The sequence below is a fragment of the Barbus barbus genome (genome assembly GCF_936440315.1).
Source record: "Barbus barbus genome assembly, chromosome: 1".
Classification (NCBI taxonomy): domain Eukaryota; kingdom Metazoa; phylum Chordata; class Actinopteri; order Cypriniformes; family Cyprinidae; genus Barbus; species Barbus barbus.
Genome location: NC_136729.1, coordinates 5,655,719 through 5,674,554, shown reverse-complemented (window position 1 = coordinate 5,674,554; position 18,836 = coordinate 5,655,719). Strand labels below are relative to the sequence as shown.

General features: G+C 38.1%; 1 protein-coding gene across 3 annotated transcripts in view; it reads right to left on the bottom strand.

Annotated features, from left to right (window-relative positions):
- Positions 1 to 3,381: 3,381 nt before the first annotated feature.
- The window catches only part of LOC306866916 (dual specificity testis-specific protein kinase 2-like), a 38,868-nt gene continuing 23,413 nt past the window's right edge, over positions 3,382 to 18,836 (bottom strand). The window contains exons 5-13 of one of the 3 annotated variants that reach the window (XM_079412355.1): positions 16,209 to 16,355; positions 15,941 to 16,023; positions 8,576 to 8,666; positions 8,282 to 8,365; positions 7,721 to 7,807; positions 7,390 to 7,492; positions 7,073 to 7,099; positions 5,602 to 6,691; positions 3,382 to 3,466 (exon numbers count right to left, since the gene is read on the bottom strand). In XM_079412355.1, coding sequence (XP_079268481.1) covers positions 5,622 to 6,691; positions 7,073 to 7,099; positions 7,390 to 7,492; positions 7,721 to 7,807; positions 8,282 to 8,365; positions 8,576 to 8,666; positions 15,941 to 16,023; positions 16,209 to 16,355 — 1,692 coding nt within the window. In that variant the 3' untranslated portion in view covers positions 3,382 to 3,466; positions 5,602 to 5,621. Of the gene's footprint in view, positions 3,467 to 4,780; positions 6,692 to 7,072; positions 7,100 to 7,389; positions 7,493 to 7,720; positions 7,808 to 8,281; positions 8,366 to 8,575; positions 8,667 to 15,940; positions 16,024 to 16,208; positions 16,356 to 18,836 lie in introns of those variants that run through there. The other 2 variants (XM_079412354.1, XM_079412356.1) reach the window with 2 other exon arrangements.

Below are 18,836 nucleotides of genomic sequence, written 5' to 3'. Positions count from 1 at the left end.
TGGATGTGGCATATTTGCCACCCATGGTTATGGCTTCAGGAAAGGTCCAAAAACAAACTTCCCCTTGTAACTTACGGTTTTATTCTACAACAATTTCAGTACCAAAATCAACTGAACACAATTAGACCTCAGAGTTTAATTAGTGTCCACATACACTTTCTCACAAAGGAGGAAATATGCATAATCCTATATGAAGCAACAATACACTTTCCAGAACCTAGAGTCTCGCTTGTTTTCTGGGAGCATTTCCATAACTGTTCCAGAGAACAAGCAAGATCAGCAGAAATTGTGCACCTTCGCATGGTTAACTGTGAGACACGGTCCACAGAAAATAAGTCAAAATAGGGCAACTGAGCCAGAAGTAAAACATGGATCCAAAAAATTAAATTCAAGCCATACAGAAAGCATAACATGTACTTGCAGTTGCCCGAAAATAACACTGCTCCTCATAGTGACAGCATAAGGATTTATAGTGCTATGAGTCACTGGACTGTAGGGGGATCCCAAACAAACCGTGAAGGGCAATAATAATAATAATGACTGCTAGATTCAGGTCAGTGACATTTGACCATTGATGTACACATGCATGAGGAACGTGCATGATGTGACAATTCACCCCAAAGTATTGGTGAACTCAATATTACCTGACCTAAGTCACCCAGATGGAGGATATATATTAAAGTCAGCATGAAATTTAAAATCACCCTTTCTATAATAATAATAATAATCTAAAATTTTGAATCAAATTTTCATAACTGGATCTCGGTGAAAACGAAAAAAAAACGTCTCGCTGGTGATGTATGACTTCTGCAAAATCACATTTATCTGCCTCCATTTCCAAACAACAATGATTAATAGAATCAAGGGCTTGTCTTTTTTTCAAATAGCAAGTCACAATCAGATGTACATCACTATACAGAAGAAAAGATCTGTCGCTACGTCCATTTCATTGCAATAACAATAACATGTTAGTGGGCAAAAGGGCAGAATCATATTGCCGCAAATTAATAGCACCAAAACAAACAAAAAAAGCATTAAAAAAAAAACTGTGCACAAAGCAAGTCTAAAAACACATTATACTCAACATTTTAGAAAAAAGAAAAAAAACATTAGTAGTTTTCAGTTGGCTTGGATGTCTTCTACAACCTCATATTCAGTTTTCCCCACATGACATCTTCAGACCGCTCTGGGTCTTCAGTTGATGTCTCATCCTGTTGAGTGTGTTCCACTTGCACCGAGCTCAGAGGAATGTCTCTGGGTGACAGGAAATTATTCTCATTCTGATATGGACATCCCACCTCTGCTTCTAGAATTGGATGCGATGGTAACAGATGGAACTCGTCATGTTGGACTTCTGTGCTCAACTCAGTGCACTCTGGATTGTCCAGGATAGGGCTTGTGTAATAGCCATTGCCCAGGCTTTGGGTGTTGTAATAAGATGCCTGGTTGTCCATGAGTGTGAAGCCAGAGGAAGACACAAGTGAAACGTGGTCACACTCAGAGCTCTCGTTGTGTGGGGCAACCTTACTAGAGTCAATGAAAGTCTCGTTCTGAAGTTCCAGGTCTCGAAGTAAAGCCTGAAAACACACAATAGGGTTGGAATTTTAAACGTAAAACACCTAAAATGGTCATTGAAAATCATACTTGGTTCATAAATGCATTGAATGCAGATAAAAGGGTTTCAACAGGTTAAACAAAAGTATATCTATAATTTGATTTTCATTACTATTGTTCCAATAGTGCTTAAATGGACACTTATCAGACTATGACGACACATTTCCACACTAAATAACATAGTAAATCTCTGTTTTTCCTATTTAGGAAAGTCATGAAAATACAATAGCTTATCTTGTTTGGTCTTCGAGAAAAATGGGAAAACAAAAATAAATTTCTATGGTCGTTCTCAACCTTTTTGACTCAATTTATGCCTGTAATTATGACAAAGCTGCTTGTTTTCAAATTTTTTTTTTTAAGTAATTGGGAGTAGTGCTGTCTTTTGTTTATTTTGTGATGTTATATTTCAAGAACGGTATCGTTTTCAATAAAACAATCGTTATTAATATATACTTTGTCACCCTGTGGCCCCTGTTCCCTGGTGCAGAACCACTGCTATGGAGCTTTTTTTACCCCGCTTTTATCGGGAACTATTTTCAGATTTTTTAATAAAAAACTAGCTCTTTTTATTGTTTAACTAAATAATGTAAATTACTCAATATTAACAAGCAATAACACACTTGCAATCATGCTCGTGTAAGTCCAGTACCAAAGATCTGGGCAGGGGACGTTCAGAAGATGCACACAGTCTCCAGACCAGAAAAAAAACAGCATGCCAAGAGTGATAAGAACAGCACACACAACCACGATGATGAGGCTTTCTGAAGAACACACAAACACACATGCATTAGTGCCAGCACTAAACGAACACAAATGTGCAAAAATATAAATGTGTATTGTATCATTACATTACAAAATAAATAAAAACACAGTGTAGAAACAACGCACACCGTTATTTGCTGGGATGTAGATACATTTCGGGATGCTCGGGGGAGAAGAGGCCAGCACACCCTCAACTGTGAAGTTGGCCACAGCACAGTACACTTGTCCTGGTGTAAGAAAGCCAAATTCCACCTCGAATGGGGTTTCATCCATCACTTCAGCAGTGTATGCCTTCAAGAAAAATGAATTCAAAAAATAAAACGATGGAACTCTTATTTCTTATCTAAATGTAAACAATTACACAGTAAATAAATAAATGATAGAGAGATTTAATAAACCCGTTTATAAATAAACAAAACAGGGGTTAAAAAATGGGGTTAACGGGATGTAAAGATGAAAAGAGTAGAGCACCTGTCTGTCGGAGAGCTTCTGTTTGTTGTATAGAGTGACTGTGGCCTGGAGACTTTTAAACTCAGTTAGGGGACAGGAGCATTGCATCTCCTCTTTCTTATAAGATTCATCATCTTTAAAGCAGCTTACGGATGGAGAACATGGAAAATTTACAGTCACCAAGAGACTTCCATTGGCCATGGAGATTTTTATGGAGGGCTAGCAAAAAAAATATATAAATAAAAAGAACAATCTTACAATCAACACTTTAATAATAATAATAATGAATAATTAGTCGTCTTTATAATAACATTATAATTCACATTTTAACTAATTATATTACAGACAGATATTAGATGTTTTAAAACACATTCTTATGTAATATGAGTGAATGAGTTTCTATAGTTTAACCCAACTTTAACAAAATGGTTTTTGCAATATTCCTTATTTTTGACCTTTATTTATCAAATATGTGGAATACTTACAGTCATATATAGGGTTGCATTGCCAAGTTTCATTAATCCAGAGAGATTCAGATGTCAGTGTGATGAAGTTGTAGCCATTTAAGTTCGGAAATACACGTGACAGATCACATCTTTGCTGGGAAATCTGGACGCAGCCTCAAACATTTACCCATTTACTGCAACACAAACACACAATATCAAGAACCCTTCATAAAGATGACAAGTACATTATGGTGATCATCTGGCCATTCACCTCCTGCAAAACTATGTGAAACAAACACATTTCTGACTTTCTTTTTTCAAAAATCATGCCCAGTGGATAGGTCACATTTAAGAAAATGAAAATTTTTTTTTTCATTTGTAATTCGGAGGAAACCAACAGCGTGCCTGAAGTGATAACAACAGTGTATCTGCTCTGGGGTGATGAGCCTGGATTGTTTCTCGCTGTGGTTTTCTGCTAAACCACACAGTTTCACCTCTTACCCCAGTGCTCTACTGCTCTCGGTTCCACTCTCATTTCTCCTCTAAACAACATTTTCCACATCATTCATAGTTACTCATGTGGATCTAAACTCCTTTTGTGTGTAGATGACTCACCTGTTTGTCTTGCTCAAGACAGTGTAAGTCGTTTTAGGATTGGCATCAGGGCAATACCACTGAAGATGGCATCCGAAATTGATCGTATGCACTGTGATGTTACAGACAGAGACTGCAGACTCTAAACGAAACATGAAAACAAGAACATGTCGCACCTGTGTGTGTCACAGACATGATCAAGAGAATCAAGAGATTCTTCACACGGAAAAGTGCACTCACCTATATTCAACACCAACAGAAAGAAACATAAGTTTAGCAGAGCGACAGGCATCCCCACAACAGAATGCTATTTTATGAAAAATAATAATAATAAATAGCTCTATTTATGAAAATGTCAGCTGAAATATCTGATATCTCTACAAAACTGACTAACAAAAAAAAAAAAGAACTATGTCATAAAAACTTTACCTTAAACAAAAGAATGGAGAGATTTCATTAGCTGTTACTTTCAGTGGGTGAACAGAAAAACTGAGAAGAGAACATCCGTCACAGCATGACTTATGCCACAAAACCACAGAGGGACTGAACCCACTCACAGAGACAAAACTGGAGAAGAGAACAAAAGCTCTCTCTGGTGGAAAGTTATGTATTAATAATTATAACTTGATTAATAGATTATCATACCTTAATATCTATAAACACGACTGTTCAAAAGTTTGGGGTAAGATTTTTAAATTGAGTTTAAAGAAATCTCTTATGCTCACCTTGGCTGCATTTATTTAATCAGTTTGCAATTAATCAATCAATATCACATTATCAATGTTGAAAACACTGGCGCAGTTTAATATTTTTATGGACACCCTGATACTTTCAGGATCGAAGAATATAAGGTTAAAAATAACAAATTTAAATTTGACAGTCAAGACTGACAAGTGACAGAAAATGTCTGTTTTGTCAATTTAATGCAATTAATATTTTCATTCCTTGCTGAACAACATTCATTTCTTAAAAGACTGCCCAGTATTCTACACAGTACTAATATACAGTATATTATATATTAAACATTTTTAAATAACTCCGGGTGCGTGCATGTATTGTATATACATTAGTCAACATTTGAAGTAGATCAAAAAAGTGCAAAGTTGCCCTAAGACAAGAACGCATTTTGGTTTTGATCAGCCTGAAACATTTGATAAAGATGCCAAGCAAATCCTTTACAGTGATCATCTGGCCATTCACCTCATATAAAACTAACAAACAGACATTTCTAACTTTCATTTTCTTAAAAACGTCACTTTTCCACTGGGCATGATTCTTTAACATAGAAAGCAAATGAAAAGCCAGCTCAAGGCTTTGTATGCTTTATATCATGTGACACAATGTAAAGTTACTATATTACAGATAACCGATAATGTGACTCATATTTACCATAAACACAACATAGCCCGTTAGTATTTTACTTTATCCATGTCATTTAATGTCATTAATAAAATACATCATTTTTTTCCCCCATTCACAAAGTATTTTCATAAACTTTCAAATAATTGTAAAAATAACAAATATTGACAACAAGTGTCTTTAGAAAGGCATTAAAACCTATGGGAGTGTTCAAGTTTAGAGGACTAGGACTTGAGATCAGAATACTAACTGATCCACCAAGTCTGAACAATAATACATAGCATTTTCTTTCTCTCTAGAATGACATTTTTCAGCTTGATTTTAGTTTGAGTGCATTAAGCAGTAGCATCCGCTTTAAAGGTAGCGTTTCACCTACATATCATGCATCTTTTATGTCTAAGTGCCAGGCAGAGCAATGTTTGGCTCTGTAGGAGAGGGCGGCAAAGCTTTGCACAGAAGCCTTTTCCCAGCCGCATCGCCATTCAAGTTCTTATAAGGGGTCTGTCGAGGTCCGCGTGTACAAATAGAGGGGAAACTCATCCCTGCTAGGCAGCAACCCGGACAGGCTATGACCTCATCCTGTTCCGGTGGCGTAAGAGGGGTCGTGGCCCCATTGGAGATATTAACCCCCCATCCCAGAGGTCGATTTATAGGGATGGTGCCATTGTTGTTGTCTGAGTCTAGTAAAGGAGGTAATGATGGCGGCCCATTGGAGACCGGGGAGCTCCAGCCATTGGAGAAAGGTTTAGTTGAAGTAGCGATGGTGCCATCTAGTGCATCAGGAGAACTGGTGCAGTCCATTGGCTCCTCAATGCTTTCCTCTAACCTCGATCGGTTTGGAGACATCAACTCTAGATCTAATGGAAGGCCAGAGTCGTCAGCTACAGCTTCTTGACTGTTCATTTCAAGATTCTCCTCCTTGTTGTCCTGCTTAGTATCTGAACACCTAACGTTGTCACCAGGTGTATTAAAAACCTCACTAATATTAGGCAGATCAGTAATACTCTCATTGCTCATGGCCAACACACTGTCCCTTCCCATGTTCATCAAATTTCCATTGACTGGATTTACAAACGTGTCCATAACACTTGGATTTTCACATTTCTCATTGTTTGCAGAACCGCGTAGAGACTGGATGTTTTCTGGAGTGCAGGGCAGTGATTGGCTGCGTCTGTGGAAATGGAGAGGGCCTTTGTCACAGGAGACGGGGCTGCTGGGGTCAGGGGGCGGAGGGAGAGCAAAGGTGAGGGAAATGACAGACTTGCTGGGGGTGTCAAAGAGCTTGATGCGGCCGCCGTTGAGGTCTTGGCGCTGGGAGAAGGGGTTGACTCGCATCGGTGTGGTCCGAGTCAGGAGAGGGGACGGAGGGAGGAGCACATCAGATTTACTGCGGCAGAGACGCGGGTCAGTGGGAATGTCTAGAGAATGCTTTCGACTCAAAGGTGTTGTGTTTGTGGACATCCGGTCTGAAAAAGAAGGGGGGAAAAAAGTATTTTAAGGCTCAGTTTGTTTGTTTAATGCGATGCAAGCTTCTTTGGTCATTTTCAAGTCAAAAATTATACTTGAATTTATAAATTTAAAATGGAAACAAGAGATATTTAAAGAGATAGTGAACCAAAAATACAAATTCTGTCAATTTACTCACCCTCATGATGTTATAAAACAAAAAAAAACAAGATACTTTGAATAAAACCTGAGAGGCTTCTGTCCCTCAATTGATAAATAAAAGTTAATAAATAAATTAAATCGGTTCATCATAAAAAGCAACAGTTTAATCTTGTGAAGCCTTATGAAGAGATACTGTTTTATTCTTATGTATTTGTTTTGGACCTTTAAGTGTTCGTTACCTGGGTTTTCAGTGGAGGGACAGAAACCTATTAAAAACATAAAAAAATATCTTAATTTGTTTTAGAGGATTAACCTTCAAATTGGTTTGGTTTGGATTGATATAAGTAAATAAATGATAGAATATTAATTTCTTTAAGACCAATTAACAACTTGGTTTAGAGGAAATATAAATGTCATTTGAATTATGAACATTTGTCATGATCTGAAAAGATTTACATTATATACGCTTTGGAATTAAATAAATGTGAGGAGAAGAAGAGAAAAAGCAGCATTCTGGCAACACTGCTGTATTTGTTTTTATTTTTTGCAGACTCACCCTCTACATCAGGCTCCATACATTCGCTCTTCTCTCGATCACCCACTATCTTCTCCAGCTCTGCTACCACCTCTGTGAATGAGGGCCGACTCTCTGGGTTCATCTGGGAGAGAAAAAAAACAAAAAAAACAGAATAGTATATTTTTATATTGGCTTCAACCTGCTTTTAAGCATCTAAATTAGACAGAAGACCTGTTAAAGAGAGGTTCCAAGGTTAACAAAAATAAATAAATAAATAATGCACATTTAAGAATGTGTAAGCATATGACTTTTGTAGAGGTGCATCAGTGTTAATGTATGATCTTTCATTATGGTAGATAAGAGGTCTTACACTGCAGCAGACGACTGTGAGGTTGAAGAAATGAGGAGGACAGTCTCCAACCATCTGCTGAAAAGCCTCCACATCAAGACCAAAGTCCTGAAACAGAATCACCAGATAAGCCTAATTTCAGTCTTAATAAAAAAAAAAAAAGGGTACAAAGCTGTATATTACTACTGTGAGGAGTACAGGCTGTACTATAGAAATAAATCATCCTGACAATGATAAAGAGTGTAATTAAACAATGATTTGTATGTAAAAGCATGACTTCATCGGGAGTGCCGTTATCTCACATGGAGTAAACTATGACCCATTTTCATAAACTGAGTGTGTGCATGAGATTGTTACAGGCCTGATATTCATAGACCAGGTGACCTATAGATATAGACCAATAAATCAGCAATTTTAGAATAATAGTACAGCAAAAAAAAGGGAACTGTGAAACAATAAGCGTCTCTTAATACTTAAATACAAAAACTTCTTATTCTAAAAGTATTGAAAGTTTCTAAAAAGGTTCTAATTGTAACAATATTTGAAGTGAGCTTTTAAGATACTGGCTGTTCAGTTTTTCACCTCTGTCCGTGGAAGAAAGTCAGGATCTGCCTGTATCCGGCCAATAATCTCACCGAGAATAATACCATAAGCAAATACATCCACCTGTAAAAAAAACAAAAAAAACTTAATCCAAAACCCTAAACATAATAATGAACCTAATAGAATAATATTCTCAATCAATGGGAATAATGCCACCCATTTTGCATTTGAAATTGTGAAATGACAGTGATCTGACAAGTAATGTGGGTGAAACTGTCACTGAAGAGGACTCTGGCCTGTATCTGGGTAATGATGAATCATAAGGTGCTTGACCTTTTCATTGTAGCGTTCTCCTCTGAGCACCTCCGGAGCCATCCAGTAGGGGGAGCCAACAACAGCCAAGCGCTGTTTCTCTGCCTCATTGCTGAAAACAGCCAAAGGGAAAACAGGAAAATCATTTACTTGAAGTGAACATACAAGTTCTATTAATCTTTTTTTTTATTATTTATTTATTTATTTATTTATTTATTTATATACTTTAAGTACTCCTCATTTCCAAATTTAACACCCATAACCCCCTAGTCCAGTAACCCACAGCATGATTATGCGTGCGTGGATGTATAAAAATAAAACAAAACAAGGTCTTGTAAGATCTTAATTATAGCTGGCATACTCGTATGCTGCTGAGAGACACTTCCTCAGTTTTATTTTGCTCTGGGACTGTGTACTGGGCATAAATAGACAGAGGGGAAGAGTGGAGACAAGGGAAGAGAGAGATAACTGGAGTAATGTACTGCAGTGCAAACACCATTTGGGGATGTGGGTTAGTCAGAGTGAGGGAATCTACCGCAGCAAACAGCTGGCATACTTTGTCCTTTTTAGGAGAGCTTTCCAAAAAGCCCTCATTTAGCAGTCTGCTCGGTCTTCACATATACAAATACCCGTGGTTTTCCACGTAAACATGAAGCATTCGCAAGCACACCAAAATATGCATTGCATAACATTTACAGAAATACCAGCAATGAGAAGAACAGTTCAACTGTAAAACTGCTCTTTTTCACACAGACTTTCTTACAAAGCCATCATTAAAATCAACAAATGCAGGGTGGAAACAAGTCCCTGATGACTCTGACATCACATGCACACACTGGATGTGTTCATAATGAAACAATAGCTTACTACTTGTTGTACACACGGTTTTTAAATTAGTAAGCAAAACATCAGGCATTATCCTACATTTCAAATGGTGACATCACATGACTTCATCTTTCTGCATATTTAATTCAGCCAGACTAATTAACATCTTGTTAGCACAACTTTGAATTTTTTATTTGTGTAAAACCCGAATTCCGGAATCGTTGGGACGTTTTTTAAATTTGATTAAAATGAAGACTTTCAAATCACATGAGCCAATATTTTATTCACAATTGAGCATAACAAATGTTTAAACAGAAATTTTAAAATTTTATCCACTAAATGAGCTCATTTCAAATTTGATGCCTGCTACAGGTAACAAAAAACATTGGTACGGGGGAAACAAAGGGCTGAAAAAGCCAGACATTTTGAAAACATTCCGCTTAATTTTGGCAGGCATTTTTGATTTAGTCTTAGTCTTTATCTTGAGACAAAAAAAGCTTAAATAGTCTTGGTCACATTTTAGTCATTCATAGTTTTAGTCTACAAAAAGTCATTGCATTCTTGTCAACTTTTAGTCATTATGTTTAGTCATTAGTTTGTCAAACTGCAGTTTCCAACATTTATTTTGGTAGCTATTTTATATGTAGCCTTCAAACAAAAATAGTCATTAATTATTCTCTCTTTAGACCAAATCAATTAAGCTTATAAGAAATTTGAATCAAGGATTGAATTTGGAAAAACTGGAATACGCTTTCATTTTTTGGTAGAGATACAAATTAAACTCATTTTTCAGATACAGTAGGTTTACTCAAGTATACATTTAACATCTTTTGTTGGTAAACATTAATGATACAGATAGACATTTAATTAGGAATGCTGTCCATTTAAGACGGATGCATGTAATACTGACACACATTCAGTTTTCACCCACCTGTTTACGTTCACTTAAGCCATAACCGACTGTTTTTACGTGAGATACTCTACACAATAGACATTTGGACTGCAGAAATACATTTTCAGATATCAAGAATTAGCATTTTAACTACTGAAAATTTAATTGTTGATATCAAGAATTCTTATCCTGAGAATGAATAAAAAAAAAGTCAAAACAGCTTGCCATAAGAAGTGGAGCGTGCGCGCGAGAGAGCACTTCTATCAGCACGATTCCGTCTTATCGCGCCTTCACTAACTTTAAGTTAAATCGACAACGAATTGTGAATCCCGGGAAAAACGGAACGTCTGGTCACCCTATCCATAACCCTTCAGGTGCAGAGGCCATTGTTTCAGATAGCTAGATTTGGTAGCCTATCCTCAAATAACATTCTAGTCCCGTCTCGTCTGGTTAACGAAGATGCAGCATAAATTGTGTCACAGTTTTTAATCACCGCATAGTAGTATTAGCTCGTCAATGTCTCCGCATAGAAAAAAGGTTCGTTAATGAATATTTTTTGTTGTCGTCTTCGTTGATGAAGTTAACAGTGCTGGGAGAACATCTAGCAACTAATTAAGCTAACTGACACCTGGGCCCGTATTCACAAAATATCTTGAGGCTTTCCTGTAGCTCAAATAGTAGAGCACGGCGCTAGCAACGCCAAGATCATGGGTTCGATTCCCAGGGAAAGCAAGAGCTGATAAAAATGTAAAAACTGTAACTTGAATGCAATGTAAGTAAATGCATAAATGTAAATGTAGAAGTAGCTCCTAACTCACCAATTTAGGAGAAAATCTTAAAAATAGTGGGCGGGTCAGTCCTAATTTTAGAGGACTCCTAAATTTTTTGCTCTAAGAGCATTTCAAAAAGGGTTTTAGCGCTAAAACTAGGTCCTAAATCTGTGAAACGTTAGAAGTACTGAAGGAGGACTCCTAAGTCACTAAGACCACCAATTCACAACTATCCTAAAATATCTGTTGTCAGCAATCTGCCTCGGAATATAAACATTTTAGAAGCATTTGACGATAATGAGCTTTTAAAAAGAGATCGCCTTTAGGGTTTGGAGGTTATCCCAACTCCAAATTTTCCTTTGATTATATCCTTTTCATTAACCAGTTGGGCAAGAAGTTACAGCTGTTCTTGCATCCAGTTTGGCTTTCTTTTACGTTTGCATGTCTTACTATCAGCCACTATTATTCTGCTCTGTTAATTAAAAGGTGGTTTATATGCATCCACTACGAGATTCATACATGTAAGAGACTGACAATTAGCCAAGGGCGGTTCTAGACCCTTTTAAAGTGGGCTTCAGCCCCCCCATTTGTCATCTCAGCCCTCCTAAAACTATAATCAGCTATCTGAATGATCAGGCCAGTGCTGCTTCCGCAAGAAAGTTCATCATTCTCGCTTGGTTATCAATCTCAGTGTGATAATCACGCACTGTGATAGATCGTTAATATGCGCTCACACATTTGAATGAAGAGCGCACGCACTGAAAGGCATTGCACGGACCGCACACCAGCATGGTCTCATTAAAGTTTAAATGGCACTAATTTCTGTTTCTATTTGGTGTGCTTATGATACGCACCTTGCCCACACCCCTACACCTAATCATTGTGTCTCATATGCACGCCAAAGTCAGTTTGTGTATAAATAGCACACCAAATAGAAACAGAAAATTGTGCCATTGAAACGAACTTGCATGAGACTGTCATTCACTTTCGCGTCCTCTCGAGCAAATATACAAAATATTGTCACAATGGCTGTCTTGAGTATCCAAGTAAACACAGTTGGCTACATCTTAAACCGTTAAGAAAATATTGGATGTTTGTCAGTATGCATTTCTTATATTAGGCTAATAAATGTTAATCAAACAAAAGAAAAGCATGAGAATCACTTACTAAGTAACTTCTGTAACTTTAATACGTAATTGTTTTCATAAGCACAGTAAAATACTATTTAGGTAATTTGTATCTCTGAGGACTAAACCCCCCTAAAGATGAAATCCTAGAACCACCCCTGCAAATTTGCTGAACATATGTGTTTAATTAGTGATACTTAGCCTGTATGTTAAAATCTTTATTTGAATGTGGCAATTAACATTTTTTAAACCTTTATTTTTATATGGCAACTTAATATCGTGCGCTACAATATTTCTATGAATAAATCTGTCAGAGACCCCTATCAGCCAATCACTGTGTCCATAGTTAGTAAGCATGCTGATGTCATCCATAGCAACAAGGTCAACCCCGCCCTTACTCTTAGCTTAAGACTTCTCTCTATTCCTTAGTAAAAGCTCGTCTCAGCAGCTTTGTGAATAGGTTTTAAGAGAAAACTCTTAGCTAAAAACTTTTACTGCTATTTAGGAGAACTCTTAGTGGTAAGATAAAATGCTTTGTGAATACAGGCCCAGGTCTCTAACATAAAAGGGATGTCTGAGGCAGAGTCTCTCAGAATTAAAGATGGGCAGAGGCTCTCCAATCTGTGAAAGAGTGCGTAAAAAGATTGTGGAATACTTTAAAAACAACGTTGGCTTCGTAGTAGAAGAGTCCAGGTGCTGAATTAGCCTGCCTGCAGTCCAGGGCCCGTATTCATAAAGATTCTAAGAATCCTCTCAGAAAACTCTTAATTTAGCTTAAAAACTTACGTAGGAGTCTTAGCTTAAGAGCGATTCGGGACCGATCTGAGAGCAACTCTGAGTAAGGAAAAGACAAAAACTTTCATCTTAGTGAGGAGGCGGGGTTGACCCCGTTGCTATGTATGACAATCTTTTGAAGACTGTGATTGGTTGGTTGTCAAGAAGGAAATAAAAGAGTGCTTTTAAGAGTAGGGTATATTATAAGCCGTCACTTTGAAATTACAGGCGGAATTTTTCCTCTCACGTTTTCTCACACACACACATTATATATGTATATATATTCTTTATTTTTTATTTACCATGCTGTCATACTTACAGAGCCGGCGCCAGGGCACCTCCATCGGGGGGCATTTAAATTTCTAGAGGGGGCACAAATCACGTTGTGTGTGTGTGTGTCGGGGGGGGTGGGGGCTGCAATCTGTGATCTCGTGCAGTTGCTGACGCTCGCTAAAGCATGCAATCGCATTATGTGCGCTGTTTTATCGGTACTTTCGCTTTCAAAATCAATCGCGTTCAGCAAGGAGGGGAAAGGATGGAAAGTGGGGGGGCACAGTAACTCGTCTGGGGGGGGGGGGGGCACGGCCCGCGACGCCCCTTGGCGCCGGCCCTGCATATTTACTGTGTTTTAAAGGAAATGAACAGAGACATAAGCCTAATAAGTGCTGTAACAGACCCAAATCATCACTGCTGCATAGTTGCATTTTTCCAGTTGTCAAATATGTTAATGTAGTGATTTCTGGCGCTATGGCAATTCTGCGCGGTGTCTGAGATGTTAGCATGTCTTTAATAAGATCAGTCACAAACGTGATCCCTGCACGAACTAATGTGTAGTGTCTTATTAACTCACTGTCATGCATTGTGTGCAACACATTTCTTCTCCCTCTTCATTTTCGTCCATTTTCTCCGCTGTTAAAGAAACTCTTAAGCCCCTTAAAAGTCCTCGTCCGTACTCCTAACAAGTTTGACCTTAAGACCTCTTTTAAGGGTTAAGATGCTTTCTGAATTACTTTTTTCTTTACTAGGATTTTTCTTTAATTTTAAGAGTAAACGCCCACATTTCTAAGAATTTTGTCACTAGGAGCTACTTTTTGCATTAAAATTCTTCATGAATACGGGCCCAGATCTTTCACCTATAGAGAACATTTGGCGCATCATTAAACGAAAAATACGTCAAAGACGACCACAAACTCTTCAGCAGCTTGAAACCCAAATCAGGGAAGAATGGAAGCAAATTCCAACACCAAAACTCCAGAAACTCATAACCTCGATGCCCAGACATCTTCAAACTGTTTTGAGAAGAGGAGATGCTACACCATGGTAAACATGCCCCCGTCCCAACTATTTTGAGACCTGAAGCAGGCATCAAATTTTAAATGAGCTCATTTTGTGCATTAAATTGTAAAAATTTCTTTTGTTATCTATGTTCTATTGTAAATAAAATATTGGCTCATGTGATTTGAAATTCTTTTAGTTTTCATTTTATTCAAATAAAAAAAAAAAAAAAAAAAAAAAAAAAAAAAAAAAAAAAAAAAAACCCATCCGAACATTTCCAGAATTCGGGTTGTAAATAAAGGCCTAAACATTTGGTTGTTCAATAAAACGCTCCGCCAAGAAACTGCAAATTGTTTTTAGTGTATATTAGAGTCAATAAATGCAGCCTTGGGGAGCATAAGAGACTTTCAAAAACAAGGAAATCTTACAGACTCAATTTTGGTAACACTTTATTTTAAGGTGTCCTTGTTACATGTACTTACTATTATAACAATAAATTATGCATAATTACATGCAAGTAACCTTAAGCCAAACCCTATAGTAAGTACATGCAGTAAATTAATATTACTCAATACCTAAATGTATAATTACACTGTAACGAGGACAACAAAGTGTAACCCAAATTTTTGAAGTGTAATTACATAACATGCACAGTAAACATACAAAAACTATACATACTGTTGCAAAATCTAAGAGCAGTATGCTTTCATAACATTGTGTTGATCTCCTCAGTGAGAGAATGGCAAACAAAAACAGAACTCTGATGGCACTCATGAACACACACGCTATGTTTGGGAGCTACTCTTTAGCTACCACATTATGTAACATTTATGCTGAGACAGTGTATAAAAGGAAAGCTGAACAGAGATTTACAAACATCTACTCTCACGCGTAAGTTTATATCCAAACTAAGATCCAAACTACAGCAAAACTTGTAACATTTTGAAATATTACTATTTAAAATAACCGTTTTCTATTTGATTCTATTTTTAAAATGCAAGTTATCTGTGTGATTTCAAAGTAATGATCCTGATAATTTAGCTTTGATCACAGGAATAGATTACATTTTAAAATTATATTCAAATAGAAAGCAGTTATTTTAAATAGCAAAATTATTTCACAATATTACTGTTTTGCTGTATTTTGGATCAAATAAATGCAGGCTTGGTGAGCAGAAGAGAATTCTTATAAAAAAAAAAAAAAAAAAAAAAAATTAAAAATGTTCAAAAAAAAGTTTGACTGGTTGTGTATGTGCAGTGAAATGAAGTGTTTTTTTTCCAGGAGCAACAGTGTGATTTTTTTCCCATTGTTTTTCTAGCCATGTGTCTACATTAACAGCATGTGCAATTGCCTGCAGTGCAACAGTACATGCTTCATATCATGCGAGAACAGATACTTGAGCTATTAAGGGTAAATGTCAAGATCATAACTCAAGCATATCTGAGGTATTTTTCATTTACACATGTAGCTCTGTGTACACATGAACTGAAACAACAGCAGGACATGACTGGGCTGGATGAGTGGAAGCTACACTAGGCTAAAGATGTGCTGACTACTACACATGCTCTTAATCATTTACTCTCAGCTATAGATATAAGAGCTTTATGGAAAAATGGAAGCTCATCAATCAGTACTTTGACTGCTTCCATCTCTCTCTCTCTCTCTGGAAGAGTGCAGTACATCTAATCTTATCTCTTGAGTTATGACAATGCAATTTACTGACCTGTGATCAGGAATTTTCTCTGCCAGACCAAAGTCCCCCACCACGGCACTGCACTGCCCGTTCTCCCAGCATACCAGACAGTTCTATTAAACAAAAAACATTCAGAATATTTGTTTGCCTTTACTATGGATTTGTTTTTATCATTTTAAAGAAACATTTGTGGCATACAGTACAAATCCAGTGTGAAGTGTCTGGAATACACACTTGTGTGTGCATGAGTACCTTTGACACAAAGTCTCTGTAATAAAGACCCTTCTAGTGTGTGTACCTTTGACGTAAGGTCTCTGTGAAATATACCCTTGCTGTGGAGGTATTCCAGTCCTCTGGCAATATCACGACTGAGGTTTATTCTCACAGACCAGGACAGGAACACGTCACTGTTCAACAGCTGCTCCAGATTACCGCCATTAATGTACTACAACACACACAGAGGTCAAACACTGATGGCATCTTCTATACAACCACCTGATGTTAAAGGTAAGTATGAGAAGTTTAAAAACGGTTTACATGTTATACCTCATGTCAACCCATAAATGACTCTTATCTTAGAATTGTCTCTGCACATTAAACTAGAATAGAATGGAGAACAAGGCTGTTCCACAGGGTCTCCTAAGATATCTTGCTTTAACCAAATTCTAAGGCCGCATCACATGCATCCATAGCAGGAAAGGCAATTCCAGAATGCTATGCATTGAGCTTAGTGGGGAAAAAAAATAGGTAGTACATAAAGCAAAAGAAATGCTACCTATAAATAAAGAAACAACTGTTGAAACATTTGGGATCAGGAAAATAACTTTTTGAAGAAATTAATACTTCCGTTCAGTTCAACAATCTCTCCCACACTCTTACCGGCACTCACACACATTATCAACACATCTCTCCTCACAGGCATCTTCCCCACAGCATTCAAGCAGGCTCGGGTAACCCCACTGATCAAAAAACCTACATTAAACGTTTCTCTTTTAGATAACTACAGACCTGTCTCTCTCCTTCCATTCATAGGGAAAACACTCGAACGAGTTGTCTTCAACCAGCTCTCGCGGTTTCTTTCACAGTACAACAAACTGGATGCTAAACAGTCAGGTTTCAGGAGTGGCCATTCAACAGAGACTGCGCTACTCTCAGTCACTGAAGCCCTGCGAACTGTAAAGGCTGATTCCAAATCGTCAGTCCTCATTCTGCTGGATCTTTCTGCTGCTTTTGACATTGTCAATCATCAGATTCTCCTGTCTACCCTCTCATCACTGGGCATCACTGGGATTCCACTTCGCTGGTTTGAATCCTATCTCACCGGTAGATCCTTCAGGGTGGCCTGGGGAGGGGAGGTATCCAAACCACATCAACTGGTCACTGGAGTTCCTCAGGGATCGGTTCTTGGACCCCTCCTCTTCTCCACATACACTACGTCGCTGGGTCCCATCATACATGCACATGGCTTCTCCTATCACTGCTATGCCGATGACACACAGCTCTCTCTCTCTTTTCAACCAGATGACCCAACGGTAGCTACACGGATCTCAGGCTGCCATCTCGGCATGGATGAAAGAACATCACCTACAGCTCAACCTGGCAAAGACGGAACTTCTGGTCTTCCCTGCCACTCCGACTCTACAGCATGACTTCAAGATTCAGTTAAGCTCATCAAGGATTACCCCATCAACTTCGGTCAGAAATCTTGGTGTAATCTTTGATGACCAGCTGACCTTCAAAGAGCACATTGCAAAGACTGCTCAATCCTGCAGGTTTGCACTACACAACATCAGAAAGATCAGGCCCTTTCTGACAGAGCATGCTGCGCAACTTCTTGTCCAGGCCCTTGTTGTTTCTAGACTGGACTACTGCAATGCTCTTCTGGCTGGTCTGCCATCAAACACAATCAAACCTCTACAAATGATTCAGAATGCAGCGGCACAACTGATCTTCAACGAACCCAAAAGAGCGCATGTTACACCTCTCTTCATCTCCTTGCACTGGCTACCAGTGGCAGCTCGCATCCAGTTCAAGACACTGATGCTTGCATACAGAACTACCACAGGCTCAGCACCCTCCTATTCCACTCACTATTACGAACCTACATCCCCTCCAGAAGTTTGAGATCTGCTAGTGAACGACACCTTGTGGTACCATCACAGAGAGCCTCAAAATCACTCTCCAGAACATTCTCGTTCACCATTCCTGGCTGGTGGAATAAACATAACTTACTAGCTTGTACTTATTTGACCAATGACTGAGACTTGGTGTTACGAGCACTTCCTCTGTCTGATTGCCTCTTCAAGATTAATCGCTTTTTGTATTCCCCAATTGTAAGTCGCTTTGGATAAAAGCGTCTGCCAAATGACTAAATGTAAATGTAAACCCTTTATAATAAATGTCATATTTAGCTAGGCTACCTGTGCCCCCAAGAAGAAATATACAGAAATTGAACAAAGTTATCAGACACTAAATTCTACACTAAACACAGATAAATACTTACAGCTATTTAAACGTCATTGATTTCCTCTTTTTTTCTTGATGAACAGACATCACAGCAGCTGGTTATAAGGTTGTTCTTAGCTGCTATTTCTTTAAGTGCTGCCGCTGCTGAACGTGATGCGGATCTGACACGCATCACATTCTCTCAACTCTCATCACCTTTTCTGACCCATTTCAGTCTCTACTAATGAGCTGACGAGTTGAATCAGGTGTGTTAGATGAAGGAGACCGTGCTGGGATGCTCCAGGACAGTTTTGAAAACCATTTTAGAGACATGTTCCCTTTCAGTCGGTCACTCCCGAGTCACGTCGGTGACCAACGAATTGGGATCTCCCTTAGAGAGACCAATCCACTTCGAGTGTAACTAAATGAGCCAATGCACAGTGGCATGCGATGATTGCATCCAGCTGCAACTGATCACAGC